We start from the raw sequence: 17,578 nt of genomic DNA, 5'->3' as shown, positions 1-17,578 counted from the left end.
CCCTATTGTTTCTATTGGTCTTTTCAGTCACTTTAGCGGCTGAGAAAGCTCCGGCGTCTCCTCGCCGCCTCGCTCCAGAGGGATGATGGAGGAGGCCGACTGGAGGAATTCCATGTCTACAAGCTCTCAACAGCTAGCAGATGTCAGGTCTGTGTGAGGCCACATTTGTCTGCAGTGAAACACGTGGAGTGAACGCTCCGCTGTGCCTCAATCTGAGCTGTTGACTCTATGCTAATGATGCAAGTCAGCTAAACACAACAAACCATTAGCGTCCTCAGCACGCCGCGGAGATGGCCATCTCGCTCCACAGACACCGCCAATGCAGATTAGTTTACAAGAGCGAGGCGCCGCCATCAACACATCCAGCTGAATGATGTAATTATGAGCCACTATAATAAATGATATTCCATAAAAACTTTGGATGCAAAAAGGAAAGCAGAACAGAATGCAAAAGCTAATATTTTCAATTTCTGACTCCTTTCCATCCTGCCTGTATAAACCACTTAAAACATGTTTAAATGCCATGTTGGTATATTTTTTCACCTATATGACCTAATAATAATAATAATAGATTTTTTATTCTGACTTACTGGATCAACATTTAGAACCATATGATCTTGTGATTGTGTGTCTTTTGTAGTCATTTTGTGTCTTTTTGTGTCTTTTTTGTTGTCTTTTTTAGTTATTTTGTGTCTGTTTTGGTTATTTTTTTGTCTTTGTAAGTCATTTTGTGTCTTTTTTTGTGATTTTGTGTCTTTTTTTGTGATTTTGTGTCCTTTTTTAGTCATTTTATGTCTTTGTTTAGTCATTTTGTGTCTTTTTTTGGTAATTTTGCGCCTTTTTTAGTAATTTTGTGTATTTTTTGTCTTTGTAAATCATTTTGTGTCTTTTTTTTAGTGATTTTGTATCTTTTTTAGTCATTTTTAGTTATTTTGTGTCTTATTTTAGTCATTTTGTGTCTTTTTTAGTTATTTTGTGTCTTTTTTTAGTCATTTTGTGTCTTTTTTGGTCATTTTGTTCCTTTTTGGTAATTTTGTGTCTTTTTTGGTTATTTTTCTTGTCTTTGTAAGTCATTTTGTGACTTTTTTGTGATTTTCTGTCTTTTTTAGTAATTTTGTGTTGTTTTTTTTTGTAATTTTGTGTCTTTTTTTGGCCATTATGTGTCTTTTTTGGGTGATTTTGTGTCTTTTTTAGTCCTTTACTCCAACATAAAATGTGATTTTGCAAATATAACATATAAGAGGGTTCCATCCATATATTTGACCTTGATGGAAAGAATCATTTAATAGTTCATCTCAACAGTCATGTGACCTTTAAATGTTTGAAACCCACAATCATTATCATGATAAAGCCCTTAAAAGAAGCGGAAAAGCGGGTAAAAAGGGAAGGGAAGACAGTGTCAGAGAGCTTTAGGCATGTGAAAACAGATTTTTTTTTTTTTAAATAACCCTTTGGGACGGACGTGATTTCCCACTGGACAATCCCTGTGAACCCTGAAAGAAAAAAAGAAAAAACTAAGAAAAGGAGGAGAGAAATATGTGGAGGCAGAAAAAGGGAAAAAGAATGAAGAACATGAGGATTAACAGCAGGAGGAGGAAAAGAGACTGGGTTGGAAGGAAAAGGAGATAAAGAAATAGAACAGGAAATGAGGAGAAAAAATGAATGGAGGTCTGGTTCTGCTCCGTCTTTATCAGAGGAAACAAGGGGAAGTGTGTGGCACAGACCCAAGGACAGGGTTCATGCTCTCACTGAGCCGTGGCCATCTCTCTTTTCCCTCCGCTCCCTCTCTTCATTTCTTCAGTTTTATTCCCTCCTCTTTATATCCGTCTCCCTGCATCACTTCACTTCCCCTCCTTTTCTTTTTTCTCCCTTTTGTCCTCCTTTCTTCCTCTCAAATTACTTGCAGAACAGTTCCAAAATTGACAGCATGTTTATGTAAATCATACAAAAGCCAAATTGTTCTCTTTCTTTCTTTCTTTCTTTCTTTCTCACTCACTCTGTGTTTGTTCATTGAAGTTAAACTTTGCTTTGTTTCTTGATGTTTTTCAAAGTCTAGAAGAGGGAGACAGGATTTTTTAAAACCTTTTTTTTGGTGTGTTTTTTTGGTCATTTTGTTTCTTTTTTTGGTCGTTTTGTTTCTTTTTTTGGTCGTTTTGTGTCTATTTGTGTCTTTTGTAGTAATTTTGTGTATTTATTTAGTCATTTTGTGTCTTTTTTTGGTCATTTTGTGTCTCTTTGTGTCTTTTTGTCATTTTGTTTCTTTTTTTGGTCATTTTGTTTCTTTTTTTAGTCGTTTGGTGTCTTTCTGTGTCTTTTTTCAGTCATTTTGTGTCTTTTGTTGTCATTTTGATTCATTTTGTGTCTTTTTTTCGTCGTTTTGTGTCTCTTTGTGTCTGTTTTTAGTCATGTTGTGTCTTCTGTTGTCATTTTGATTCATTTTGTGTATTTTTTTAGTCATTTTGTGTCTTTTTTTTGTCATTTTGTGTCTTTTTTTATTTGTTTTATGTCTTTTTGTGTCTTTTTTTGGTCATTTTGATTCTTTTTTTAGTCGGTTTGTGTCTCTGTGTCTTTTTTTAGTCATTTTGTGTCTTTTTTGGTCATTTTGTTTCTTTTTTTAGTTGTTTGCTGTCTTTCTGTGTCTTTTTTTAGTCATTTTGTGTCTTTTTTTATTTGTTTTATGTCTTTTTGTGTCTTTTTTTGGTCATTTTGATTCTTTTTTTAGTCGGTTTGTGTCTCTTTGTGTCTTTTTTTAGTCATTTTGTGTCTTTTTTGGTCATTTTGTTTCTTTTTTTAGTCGTTTGGTGTCTTTCTGTGTCTTTTTTTTGTCATTTTGTCTCTTTTTTTTCATTTTCAAGCAGTAACACACACACTTATGAGCGCAAACACACACGTTCCCCTGACAGCTTTGCTGTTCTGGAGGGACGGGGTGATTGATTAGTCTCTATGGAGACGATACGTCTTGTAATGAACAAGAGAAAGCTGGCATGTTAATTTGTGTATCGTGGGAGGCTCCATCCTGCTTCTGAGTGTGTGTGTGTGTGTGTGTGTGTGTGTGTGTGTGTGTGTGTGTGTGTGTGTGTGTTTATTAGTTGCTGTGAATGTTAATTTTGTTTTTTGCCTCTTATTTTCTGTTTGTGTCTGCAATGTGGGTTCTTATAGTAAGGCTGTTTACATATATATATATTGTGCTCTGTAATTGCTCCAGTCCAGGGGTGGGCAACTCATTTTCCCAAGGGGCCACATTACCAATACCACGAAGGTTGAGTGGTAAACTAAATTCTGCTCAATATTAATTTAATCGCTTTCTGAAATACAGTAAATTATAATACTGTAATAAAACTGTAACTGTAAATGACCTCTAGCAAGGTTCCTATTGGTGTTTTTGTGTTATATAGCTTTTTTTTCCATGTTTGTACATTTTCTCTGTGTTTTTTCAATGTTGTGATGCTTTTATTTTGAAAAGGTGCCGTCCAGGGTGAAACGGGTGCTTTCAAATAACAGGTGGAACGGTAAAATGAAAAACCAAATGGTGAATAATAACGAGTGCGTCGTAATTCATATAAAGTTGATAGTAAACCGCCTTCAAAATAAAAGCACTGCGGTTGTATTGATTTCTAATATCTGGGTAACCTCATGTGGGCCAGACAAGGTAACTTAGCATTTGCTATAATATGGTCATCTTTGGCTCCAAAAAAACAAGATGGTGATGAAAATGCCAAAACAAAGGCAATAAAAAGTGACTTACATGAAGCATGGGAGAGCAAAATGATGAGATTTAAAAATGTGATCTGTGTTGAGTGATTAGGAAACTTTAAATTCCCTCAAATGACGCCATAAGATTAAAAGTAAATGCCAAATTTTCAATCAAGGCTTTCTGTAGTTTGAGGTTGTTCACATCATTTTGTCATGCACTCTTTAATTGCTCCAGACTGTAAAAACAGCGCCACCAACTCCTAAAATCCCCACACAGAACAGAAACGTGCAAAATTTACATTTCGTTTAGATTTTTTGTGGGGAAATATATGCACAGTATGTTCTTTAGTGTGTATGTTGTGTGTGTGTGAGTGTACTTTCCATTCATTGCTGTGCAGACTGATATTTCTTAGTGTGTGTGTGCAGTATGCTCTTCTGAGTCGATTATCTCTGTTACACATGTCCATGTTGCACACCTCCTGATGCAAACATAGCTATCACTGTGTATCTGTGGGGTTTTTTGGGTCATTTTGTGTCTTTTTTAGTCATTTTGTGTCTTTTTTTTTGTTATTTTGTGTCATTTTTTAGTCATTTTGTGTCTTTTTTGGTCATTTTGTGTCTTTTTGGTCATTTTGTGTCTTTTTTAGTCCTTTATTCTAACATAAAATGTGATTTTAAATCTTGCAAAATGAATGTTGCAAATGTGATCAAAGGTGTCAAATCTACCATATAAGAGGGTTCCATCCAGTTCTATCATTTGATACTAAATCTATTTGAGCTTGTCTCCAGTTTTACTTGGTATATCATCATCAAACTGAAACTGGCCTCATGGAGTTTACAGCCAGAACTTTAGAGGTAAATGTACAGTAGGGTTCCACGCTGCTTTGATTTCTAGTCTGATGGAGGCAACAAGTCTGGATTATTTGGAGCTTTAGGACACTCCACAGGGTTAAAACTAGTTTTATAGATTTCTAATTTCGGGGTAAGCTCATGCGGGCCGGACAGGGACAGCCAATGGGCCGGATGTGGCCCCCGAGCCGCCTAATGCCCAGATCTGGGTTAGGGTACGGGGCGAGGGAATTCAGTATTCCAATGATGGCCCTCACAAAGATAGAAGTACAAGAGTGTGTGTGTGTGTGTGTGTGTGTGTGTGTGTGTGTGTGAGAGGTCGCTACAGTAATTTAGATGCAGTCGATTATCTCCGTTACACATGTCCATGTTGCACACCTCCTGATGCAAACATAGCTATCACATGCTTTTAATGACACGCCTATTACACACACACACACACACACACACACACACACACACACACACATACGTTCATAAATCAAGCGTGACATATCAACGTATCACCGTGGCGATGCGCCTGTACCAGACACTTTGATTATGATATGCTAATCTGACCTATAATTTACTTCCTGTCATGTCTCTGTCAGTGCCCTCCCCCCCCCCCCCCCCCTCCATGTTTATTCCCTCTCCAGCTGATTTACTCTCTATCGGCTCGTCTCTTATTAGAAACTACGTTGCCAAAGCTGTATACAAAGAAATCAATATTTAAAACATTAGCGAGCAACTGTTCATCCATTGAAGCCATGCTGGGACGCTTAATTGCTTAGTTTGACATCATGTACTATGAAATAATCAAAGGCTGTAATGGAGGGGGGGGGCATCAATCACAGGAGCTAAAAAACTCCATATCAGCTAGATTGGGCTGTTTGACCTTAAAGGAACACAAACAGCACTCTCTTTTTCAATCAGTTATTAAAAAAAGAAGGCAGTTGAGGAAAGTGAAGTTAATTTTTCCAGTGACGCCCATTAATTTCACACCATTTCTCAGTAAATCTGCAGCGGCTTGGCTTCGGTCCAGCTCCATAAAACGTCTACTAAGTGCTGCGGAGATCGAAAGCCTCCGCCTTCTTTAAGAATTAATGTTAGTTTAACGAGAAAAGGGATTTAAAAAGTGTTAATGATTGAGTTAATGTCTTTTTTTTTTCTTCTACTGGCTCCCTGTTGCAGACAGGATCCAGTTAAGATTCTCATTGTTATCTATAGATCTCTGCAGGATCTGAACTACTTCACCCATGTATCTCTGCTAAAACCTTCAATCTACTGTCTGTCCCTTAAGACTCTAAGGGGTGATGGAGCCTTTGAATCAATAACTCCCAAACTCTGAACGCTCTGCCTGCACCTTTCTGGTCTCTGTGGATTCTTTTAAATGTCAGATTAAGACGTATCTGTTTAGACAGGCGTTTAGTGACTATATGTACCTGGTCAACTAGACGTCCAGGCTTTAAAGGTGAAACTCTGACCGGCCAAAACACTTTCATGCACTGGTCCATTTTGACATATTGTGCCTTGCGAAAATGTGTGGAATTTTGATATCGTTAAACATTCACATTGTTTTAACCCTTTGGAGTTTGGGGCTATTTTGTCGGTAACCTCACTGATATGACCTTATTATTATTTTTTTCATTTTTGATTTACTTGATCAACATTTTCAACACAAAAAAACACACACACACACACACACAAAATTACAAAAACATACATAAAAACCCATCACACCGAAAAAAAAACATAAACATTTTTTACAAAAACCATACAAAAAACACATATAAAACACACAAAAAACACACACAAAAACACACTTAAAACATACAAAAAAAAACCATAACCATTTTTTACAAAAAACATGCAAAAAATTACAAAAAACACATATAAAAACACACAAAAAATACATATTCACATTCACAAATATTGCATTAAAAATGCTGAATGCAAACTGCAAAATTTGAAACATTTCTGCAAAAACTTACACTTGGTCGAAGTGGGTTTCTTTTTTACCTTTGCTGAAAAAGGGCTGATGCACTACATTGGACACTGATGGAAACTTGTGAAAAAGCTGACAGCAGGGCTCCATGCTGCTTCGTTTTTACATTGCAACTTCACAAAGAAGTGTTGTTGACTCCAGAGGGTTAATTACGTTTTCTTGATGTATTGCGTTTCTCTGTGTTTGTTGCTTTATACCATAGTAAAGCACTTTGTGGTTTTCTTTTCCTGTAAAAAGCGCTTTATAAATACAATTTACTTACTTACTCACTTACTTTTTTCCTCCTCTCCCCCCACAGCCTCTGCAGATAGATGATAACTTCTGCGGCCAAGACTTCAACCAGCCTCTAGGGGGCACCACCGCCATCGAAGGCATCCCGCTCTACGTGGATAAAGACGACGGCATGACGTCAGTGGCGGCCTACAACTACCACGGACACACCGTGGCCTTCACAGGCACCCGCAGCGGGCGCATGAAGAAGGTAGGCACCTGCAGATAGTGTGGTTTTTATAAAAGCAGTGTGGTTGTTGTTGTTGTTGTTGTTGTTGTTGTTGTTGTTGTGGTGGTGGTGTGAAAAGCTCACAACTCCATTTTTGATGAGTCATGGCTGTATTAACTTGGCGTATAAAGGATTATAAACTCTTCAAACGGGCAGAATTCAATAACTATTCAATCCTCGGGAAGTCTTTTCAAAGCCCAAAGTCTATAAACGGTGGAAAAATTATCATAATCAAGCGACAGGACTGTGTTTTTGTGACTTTCTGTGTCGTTTTGTGATTTTCTGGCATTTGTTGTTGGGCGTTTCCTGAAACATTGTGACAATGTGAGAGATAAACTACAGTGATAACTGACAACAAACTAATAAAATGGGACTGAAATGGGGATTCGAATGCTCCTGCCAGGGTGCAACAATGTGTGTGTGTGTGTGTGTGTGTGTGTGTGTGTGTGTGTGTGTGTGTGTGTGTGTGTGTGTTCGTTCTGTGCTCTACAGAAAAACCATTTTCACTTTTGGAGCAATTTTGTGTCATTTTACGATGTATTTTCAGTGGTCGTTGGGTTTGTCATTGCTGACAAATGGTTTTGACATCAAAAGTCTCATTGCTGCCATCAGCTGTGAATATATATATATATTTATATATATAAATATATACTCACGGGGCGCCACCATCTGAATGACCAGACAATGTTTTCACAGTCGTCTATTGTCTCAGTTTGTCTCAGTTTCTGGTTCTGAGGTGACTGTTGGAGTTTTGCTGCTGTTGCCTGTTCACGTTAAGGTTCCAGGTTGTTTTGTGCGTTTTTGTGAGATGCTCTTCTCTAAACCTTGGTTGTATCAAGTGGATCTTTGAGTTACTGCCGTCTTTTTATAACGGTTCAAACTAGTCTGGTAGTTCTCATGTGACTTCTGCCATCAATTAGGCATTTTTTGCTCTGGATACACCGATACTGATATCATATACAGGTGCACTTTTCCATCATATTCTAACAGTCAGGCGGCTTAGCTAAATAAAGGGGACACGTCGGACAAAAGCACCAAATTTTTTCCACGTGCTCTCTATCACCATAGGTTTCAATTTTTGGTAGGAGCCACTTCATCAAGATGGCCGATCCGAGATGGCACCCATATAAAGTCTATGAGAACCAATACATCTTCCAAGCCACTCAGAAGGTCAATCTTGGTGTCAAAATCTACATTTTCTGGGTCAAGGAATCATTTAAAGCTGTTGAGAATATCACTAGATGATTATTTGATCAAATAGAAATGTTCATTTTCACCCAGACTGGTAGGCAACTCGCTTCAAGTGCTGCAGCAGAGAATCCTGAGCTGAAAATGTTTGGAATCTAATAATTATGTAAATACATGGCCAAAATGAACATATCTATTTGATCATCTAGTGATATTCTCAGTAGCTTTAAATTATTCTTTGACCCAGAAAATGTATATTTTGACACTAAGATTGACCTTCTTAGTGGCTTAGAAGATATACTGGTTCTCATAGATTTTATATGGCTGCCATCTCCGATCTGCAATCTTGATGAATTGGCTCCTACCAAAAATTGAAACCTATAGTGACAGAGAGCATGTGGAAAAAATCTGGTGCTTTTGTCCGACGTGTCCCCTTTCTTCCCAAATCTGGTCCTAAGCCGCCGGACTATAATGTATTGAGATGATCCTGTATATCAGCAAGCCGGTATTGACTCAAACAGTTGTGACAATGAGGCCTGATCTATTCAATTCAATTGTATAACCCTAATGTACCATAAAATGTTAAGTTCTGACCAATTTATTGCTGCATTTAAAAGGTTTACACTTGAATTGTAACTTCTGTTCGTTTTGACGATTTTTTTTACCAAGTTGCTTGTGCATAGTTTATTATTTTATTTTAACAATTCAGTATATATGTCTTATGAAGTTAGTCAAGCAATGTTTAAGTCAAGCCTGATGTTGGATCGTTACAGATCAGTACAGTGCGTTTATTTTCTGCCGTGTTGTTGTTACTGGAAGAAGTGTATGTTATGTAATGTCATTTTGGTGTCTTTTTTGGTAATTTTGTGTATTTTTATTATAATTTTGTCTGTTTTAGTAATTTTGTGTATTTTTTGGGGGTCATTTTGTGTCTTTTGTAAGTAATTTAGTGTTTTTTCAGTCATTTTGCGTCTGTTTTTTGGTAATTTTGTGTAGTTTTTTTATTTATTTTACAATTTTTTTAGGTTATTTTGTGTCTTTTTTTAAGTAATTCAGTTTTTTTTCTGTCATTTTGTGTCTTTATTTAGTAATTTTGTGTCTTTTTTTGGTCATTTTGTGTCTTTTTTTGGTCATTTTGATACTGCCTTAAGCGGCCCCCAGGTAATTTGAGTTTGAGATAAGGGGAAAAAAAGATCTGTGTTTTTTTATATTTCTATAAACCAATTGAATCGTCTTGTTTGGTGCTAAGCCCAGCATTATTTGATGGTGTGCCTAAAAAATAGATAGTGTTCGAGGAGAGAGAATTCAATCCAATCAGTCTGCATCAGTCTGATGAGTCAGACTAGTCTTAAATGTGCTTTACAAACAAACCAAATAAGACACAAAAGGGCTGAAAGGAAAAAGTAAGCAACAGCAACAGCTTTGCACCTTTTCTCCCGCAGAGCGAGGTGGTGGTGTGTGTTGGTGTGTGTTGGTGTGTATTGATGTGTGTTGGTGTGTAGATGTCGTGCTGTTTGACAAACCGGAGCTGTGTTGGTTTTATCTTCCTCAGTATTGTTTAGTGGTCTAGTCACAGCGTTGTCAAGAGCCAGAGAGAGTTTCTCAGTGGCGAGAAGGTGTGTGAGGAGGATTTCTGATGTGTCTCCTGGAGAGAGAAAACACCACGTTTAGTGTCTGTGTGTAGATCTGCGTGTTTGTTTGCAATTGTTGCTTTAAAATCCGTCGTCAATCACAAGTTCCCCTCAAGTTTCGCATCCACACAGCATGAGTCCCACTGGGTGTGTGTGTGTGTGTTTATAGTATGTGTGTGTACTCGTTTTTAGTAGACTGTTCAGTGTGTGTGTGTGTGTGTGTGTTCTTGTACTTCCTACATAGTGAGGGCTGGATCACATTTTTAACCAACAGAGTGAGGACATTTTTGCAAAGTGAGGACATTTCGGCCGGTCCTCACTTCTTTAAAGGTTTTTTTTTTAGATTCCAGACTTTGTTTTGAGGTTTAAAGGTGACATGATAATGATAATTAACTGAAACTGTATTGTGTGGTTACAAAAAACTCTCAAAAAAACTAAATATATAGTGAAAATGTCCTTCGTTTTCATCTTTGTCAACTTTTTTATACATCATGAAGATGGATAAGACAAAGGAAATAAAGGCAAAATTTACTGTGACCTCTTTTAATCTCCCACCCAACAAATACCCCATTATAAAAAACTACAACTAATAAAAACTAAACTAAAACTAAAGCCTTTCAAAAAATTAATACTAAACTAAAACTGGCAAACTCACTCTAAAAACTCATTAAAACTAACTGAATTTGAAAACAAAAATTCACAACAAAATTAAAACTAATGAAAAATCCAAAACTATTATAACCTTGCAAGGCAATTCACTGTTCCAATGAGGGTCCCCACAAAGATAGAAGGACAAGAACGTGTGTGTGTGTGTGTGTGTGTCAATCAGCCGCTCCTTCATCTGAGATCAGACTGTGTTTTTTTTAAAAACTTTTCCTCAGCAGGACGTCTCCATATGAGTGTGTCCGTGTCCCAGATACTCTGGAGACTGAACAGAAAGATTCACCTGAGGATATAAATGATTGCATAAATACATACATAATGCTAAATAAATGTATAAAAAGCTGCTACGTTTGCCATATTTCACTGTCAGCTGCATTTAAATGTGAAGTTTTAGAGAAACTTTCAAGTCAACTATCATTTTGTAGACACTTGTGTCTTTGATTTCAAACGGTGAAGTCTTTGTGCTAACGTCGTATCTCCTGTCATATTTCTATTAAAGCCAAATGCATCTGAAATATTCAGCTGCACCAGTTTTTGATACAAGTTTGACAGTTTAAGCATTAGTTCCTGTGTGTTTCTGGAGCTGGCAGAATGAAAAAACACATATTTTACAAGAAAAAAACCCACATTAAAGCCCACAAAACACACACATAAAAACACACAAAAAAAACAACATAAAACACAAATAAAACATGTAAAAGAAAAAAAAAACGCACACAAAAAACCCACATAAAAAGCATACAAAAAATATTTTTTTTTCCAAAAAAACCCCACAGAAAACACATAAAAAGCACAATTTTTTTTTTTACAAAAAACACAAAAATAATGAAAAAAAATACAAAAAACACATAAAAACACACAAAAATTTCAAATAAACAAAAAAGAAAAAATTACAAAAAATACACATAAAACACACAAAAACACACATAAAACACACAAAAATTTACAAAAATCACACAAAAAACATTAAAGACAAAATATTGCATTAAAAATGCTGAATGCAAACTGCAAAATCTAAAAAACCTGCAAAAATGCACAGAATGTAACGCTGCTGTCAACTGCTTTTATACCGGCTATGATAATGTGCACACTCTCACAGACACACACACACACACACACACACACACACATGCCTCCTTACACAGCTTCCTGTCTCTGCTGTTTTGCTAAGTCGACTGAAACCCGGCCCACTAGTCCTTGTGCCTGACCCCTGTTCTGTTCTGTGTGTGTGTGTGTGTGTGTGTGTGTGTGCAGACAGATGATTTGTGTGGGGTTTGTTGAGTTAGTGGGCTCAGCAGATCCTGGATGATATCCCGCTGATCGGAATCCCATTTCCCCTCAGCCGGCGTGTCTTCCTGTGCTCTGGGATGGAAGGAAGAAGGTGAATACGGAGGTGGAGGCTGCCGGTTTCCTCACTCAGATCAATGCAGATGCTGCGCTAACATGCGGTCGTCTACACGGGCAGAGAAACGGCGAGACGGGGCGCCAATAAATACAATAAATCAGCTGTGATTACTCCTATTAGGGCTGCAGGATTATAGCCAGAATGATAATCACGATTATTAATCAAGATTATTCATCATGTTAGGGAAAACATCTGTACTTTTATTGCACTACTTTTAAACAAACAACAGGAACAGTGTCTGTCTGCATAAACAAACCAGCATAGCTAATTATGCACAGACTCTGCTGATCATAAACAAACTGGCATCACGAACTGTACACAAAGTTTTCGGTGCTTGTTGTAAACAAACAGAGATCGCTAAGTGAACATTTCCTGCAGAAGCAGCACATACACACTGTACTGCTACAGAGCTAACTGTTAGCCTGTTAGCACGTACACACTGTACTGCTACAGAGCTAACTGTTAGCCTGTTAGCACATACACACTGTACTGCTACAGAGCTAACTGTTAGCCTATTAGCACATACACACTGTACTGCTACAGAGCTAACTGTTAGCCTGTTAGCACATACACACTGTACTGCTACAGAGCTAACTGTTAGCCTGTTAGCACATTCACACTGTACTACTACAGAGCTAACTGTTAGCCTGTTAGCACATACACACTGTACTGCTACAGAGCTAGCTGTTAGCCTATTAGCATATACACACTGTACTGCTACAGAGCTAACTGTTAGCCTGTTAGCAATTTTCAGACTGGACGCTAAGGGGTTAAAATCCTCTCCGGCTCTGCTGCAGGTGCCCTAATTCCTATATGAGGCTTTTTACATATGTTGCTGCCTGGTAAGTCTTTCCACCGACACAGGATGCCATTTGTTTTAGCTTTAAATTAGGTCTTTTCCCAAATAAATTGGACAACAAGTTAAATGACTGAAGTCGATTTGTACAACAGAATCTGGAGGGCTGGGATTAGAACGGAGAGGACGGAGAGGCTGAGGCAGATGGAGAGAGATGGTTCCAGGCTGTGTGCTTTTATTGCTATTCATTGGGAGTTAAACTGTGCTCCTTGGCCTAATGAAATGTAAAGCTGCAGCGTATTGATGTCTGCACACACGCACGCTCATTAGGATTCCTGCATGGTGACTGTTGCTGGATGTGTGTCTGCCACGTCTCGGCTGCTAGACTCCCCGTATTGATTGATCTATGAATATATAATCGTTAGTGTAAATCTTAAACCCAGGCAGTCCATTGGATAAGTGATGGTGTCTTTGTCTGGGGATGTGTGTGTGATATACAGAGAGAGAGAGAGAGAGAGAGAGAGAGAGAGAGAGAGAGAGAGAGAGAGAGATCTGTGCAGCTTTACATCAGCATGACTAATCAGAATGCCTTGACTGACTCAACATACAGTATATATGTGCAAAATACCCACATAACATCTCTTGGCTTTCTTCCAAACTGGTTACTGTTCTGATGTCCCGCCAGCATTTTCCCCCCGGAGGGCTCAAGTAGGAGTAAACTAGAAGATCTAAGGAATATATAGAGTCCAAGCATGTCAGGATACCATGTCTGGAAGTTGTTGAGAAAATGCTGCAAGTTCGGCTATTTTGGTGATTTTCAAAGTGGTCATGTGACCTCTGACGTCATGCTATCTGAATAAAAATAGGCTCTCTGTGTTCCCACAACAATATCGTTTTTCTCATGTAGCACTAATTTGCCATTTCCTCCTACTGTATGTGAATATTTGTGCATCCTGAGGTCCCTAAACAGGTGGAATCAGTGTAAAGCTGAGACTCTTGTGGATTCAATGAGTCCAGTTCTCTCTTTATGTGGGATGATGTCAGTCATCAGTAGTAGCCGGTTCATTGCAGTGAGGACATTTCTTGAGTCTGGACTTTAATGTATAAAATGAGCTGCTGTGACCTCCAGGATAATCACAGCCTCAGCAGAGAAAAAGTGACAAACAAAAACACGGTCTAAAGTGAATGGCGCAGTATTTTTTTGCCATGTAAAGAGCGTACAGGGTACCAGGGATTGTAGTTACTTTGTAATTGTAATTGAAATAATACATAATTAATGAGGTAAATATCAATAAAATTGTGAACATAGCAAAAAGCAGGATAGTCCTTCAGAGGAGTTGTCCTGGTATCAAACTAACAAAAACATTAGGACCACAACAGTGGAAGGCTCCACTGATTGTTGGACGTAGAGTTCAGAATTAAAGGATTAGCAGGGTGTTGAAAGCTGAAGGACGTACTTGACAGTGCAATATAAGACTCAGAGATGCAAGAGGAGACATGAGGAGGATGGTGTCTAATGTGAGACGAAAGATGTACAGTAGGAGGTAGGATAGAGGACATACAGTATTACAGGTATCGGTAACGGTTCGTAGGATGCCGTCTTGTCACTCAGCAGGCTGGAGAATGACTGCCAGCAGCAGCAGCAGCATATGTATGCATTATATATTGTTGTTCTTTGCTCAGTACTTCAAAGTGAAACATGATTGCATTTTTCTTTTAAACACCACGGTGCATCACTTTGCAGGGAGACGTGGTGGAGGTGGGGGACCGGTAGCTTTTAACAGCATGAAATTGCACTATGGGCTGCCGTCTGTGCCGTTTGGCAGAGAACATCCTTAAAAAAAAGCCTCCTCAGATCTCGGTAAAAACCTGGAAATCCTTTCATTCCCCTCATTTCGTCTCCTCTTTTGTCTACCTGGGAGAACAAGGCGCTCTCGCCACATCAGGCGAGATGAAAAGAAACTCTCAACAGCCTCAAGTATTTCCAGATTTAAGAAACAAAAAGCAAGAGAGAAAGACACACAGAGAGACAGAGAGAGAGGATGACTTGTGTATAGGTGTGCGGATGTGTGTCTGTGTGGGTAGTTGGGGGGTTTCATGTCATTTCATCATTTCCCTGCGAGCAGCAAATCCAATTACTTTTCCCTTTTCCTTTCAATCTTGGAAGATAGTCTGAGTGACAGGAGCGATTGGAGCAGTCCTACTGAGGTAACCGTGCCAACCGGCTGATTGACATAACACTGGCACTTCACCGCCTCGAGACACCGAGACGAGTAATACTGGGAGACTTTGGGGCGTCTCGGAGCCAATGAGGTGGACTAGAAGTTCTCCTTCCAGCGAACATCCCTCCCACTCACAGATTACCTAATTCACTTGTTGGCCAGACGCTTCTGTGTGACAGCACTGATATATATACTACACTTGTAGGATATTAAAAGTTCTGACTGGAGCCACAAACCACCAGGAATCAGGGTTGCTTTAGTTTAATTTGCAATTTATTTATCGTTTGGTGATAAATAGGGAAAAGGCAACATGATCTCACAGAAATCCGTGAAATAGCCACGGATTTCGCTTAACTCAAAATCCGTGAAATAGCCACGGAATCGCTCAAATTTCCGTGAAACTGACACGGATTTGGCTACAATGCAAGTTAATGACAGTCATATCCCGTGGCTATTGGTTTGTTCCAAGTCACGTGACTTTTAAGGTCCCGGCGGTCAGAACAAAAAACATGGCGGACAGTTCTCTCGTTTTTAGTGAAAAATCAATATTTTGACTTAGTTTCTGCATAAAAATGGATTTTGATCACATTTCTAGCGAGAAATATATGTTTTATTTTCTAAATATTCACTCAGTGAATGTACATAATCACTTTGTATGTTGGAATAGCCACGGGATATGACTGGCATTAACTTGCATTGTAGCGAAATCCGTGTCAGTTTCACGGAAATTTGAGCGAATCCGTGGCTATTTCACGGATTTCTGTGAGACCATGTTGGAAAGGGGGATGCTTGCAGGATGATTGCCATGGTTCTAAACAAAAGGGAGAACAAATTACAATATTTTGGCCAAACAATTCATACATCCATTCTTTAAATCATATTAAATGTGTCTGAATTAATCGCTCTAACTTTCATACTATCCAACCTCTACATAAAATCAGCTGATATATCACAATATAATAAAACAGTACAGGTGCATCTCAATCAATTAGAACATCATAGAAAAGTTTATTTGTGTCAGTAATTCAATTCAGCGTATGTGATGTTTTTGTGCGTAGGCAGCGTTGATACATGAGGCCCCTGGTGGTTTAATTCATTTACAATACTGAATAAAGCAGTTTCACCTTAAAAATCACAGTTTTTCCAGTGATGTTTGGCGGGGAGCTGCCACTAACATGCTCAGCTTGTTTCTTTAACAACTTAAGACCTGGATAAGCAGGAAGGTTTTTACCTTGAGCTGAATTATGTGCAGAGGTCTCATCCTCTCCAAAACAAGTGGCCCGGTTGATTTAAACCAGTAAAAATGCTGAAAAAGTTGCTTTCACGTTAAAATTCTGCGTTTTTCCATTCATCTCTGGCTGTGAGCTGAGCTGCTGCCAACTTTTGATCTGATAACTTAAGATCCATTGACTTAAATCCTTCATCTGGTTTAAAATATATAATTTAAAACAACAAAGTGTTTCATAAACATGTTCCAATCCAATCCAGTCCATTTTATTTATATAGCACGTTTATAGCAAACACAGGTTTTCCAAAGTGCTGCACAAAAAGATGAACACAATAAATAGATAACACATTAAAGGCACAATAAATATAGACAAGTGGACAATAAAATGATAAAATACAATAAGATTAAAGTTAAGCTCAATAAAGTTCATATTTAAATAAAAAAAGATCTCAATTAAAAGCTGCAGCTTGCCTCGAGCAAGGATCACAGTTCAAATATGAACTATATCGATTTATGCCATATGCTCTAATTCCATATCACATTTAAAAATATATTGACATATCTTTTATATCTATATATCGCCCAGCCCTAGTAAAAATTAATCTTTTGACCCACTGATCAGTTGTAAACCCTGGTGTATGCAGTATCCTATTACTATATTAAAGCAGGATACTCTATAAATAAAAGAAGAAGAAGAAGAAGAAAGCAGCCTCCAGTGACTGAGAGTCTCTTCTGGATCTCCTCCTGGAGTTTGAGACGGCTGTGCATCTATTGGCTCTGCAAGCTTAGCAGTAAAACTAGCTGTCAGAATGATGAAGCCTAATCAGGAAACATGGGATGGGAGGTAATTTAGCATGTGAATGCTAATTAGCACTAGCATTTAGACTGGCAGACGATGATTGAAGCAGCGCATCGGCTGCTCAGCCCGGTTAAATGGCAAAAACACCAGGCTGGTAGAGATGATGGATAATGTTGGGTCGGGCTGCTGTCTGTTTGTGTGTGTGTGTGAGAGAGTGTGTGTGTGTGTGTGTGTGTGTGTGTGCAGACTTTAGCTCCTCTTCTCTCCAATGCAAACTCATAATGAGCAGATGAGCGCAACACCTGAGCACACTAATTCCATCTTTATCCCATTAAGTAGAAGTTAGTGGAATAATGTCCTATTAGTTTCTCAGAATACACAACAGGCCTTTATGAAGCCGTGTGTGTGTGTGTTTGTGGTGTTATTCCAGCCTGGAGCTGTTTCTATACACTGTAAACAATAAAAAGGTTGTTTTTACGGTAAAAAACCAGCAGCTGTGGTCGCCAGAACTTTACCGTAATAAATACGGTGCAACTTTTTGGACTCTCTAAACTCTAAAACAACTCGTTCTGCTGCTGTAAGAGTTACATCCATCACTTCAGAAACACTCTCATACACACT

At 38.3% G+C, this 17,578-nt stretch overlaps 1 protein-coding gene across 2 annotated transcripts in view; it reads left to right on the top strand.

The window, feature by feature from the left end:
* The window catches only part of LOC131971589 (plexin-A1-like), a 409,823-nt gene that overhangs the window by 82,571 nt on the left and 309,674 nt on the right, over positions 1-17,578 (top strand). For both annotated transcript variants that reach the window (XM_059333098.1, XM_059333099.1), the window contains one exon: positions 6,825-7,007. In XM_059333098.1, the coding sequence (XP_059189081.1) occupies positions 6,825-7,007 (183 nt within the window). The remainder of the gene's footprint in view (positions 1-6,824; positions 7,008-17,578) is intronic.

This window comes from Centropristis striata, chromosome 5 (genome assembly GCF_030273125.1).
Source record: "Centropristis striata isolate RG_2023a ecotype Rhode Island chromosome 5, C.striata_1.0, whole genome shotgun sequence".
Classification (NCBI taxonomy): Eukaryota; Metazoa; Chordata; class Actinopteri; order Perciformes; family Serranidae; genus Centropristis; species Centropristis striata.
This window is presented reverse-complemented; position numbering and strand designations above follow the sequence as displayed.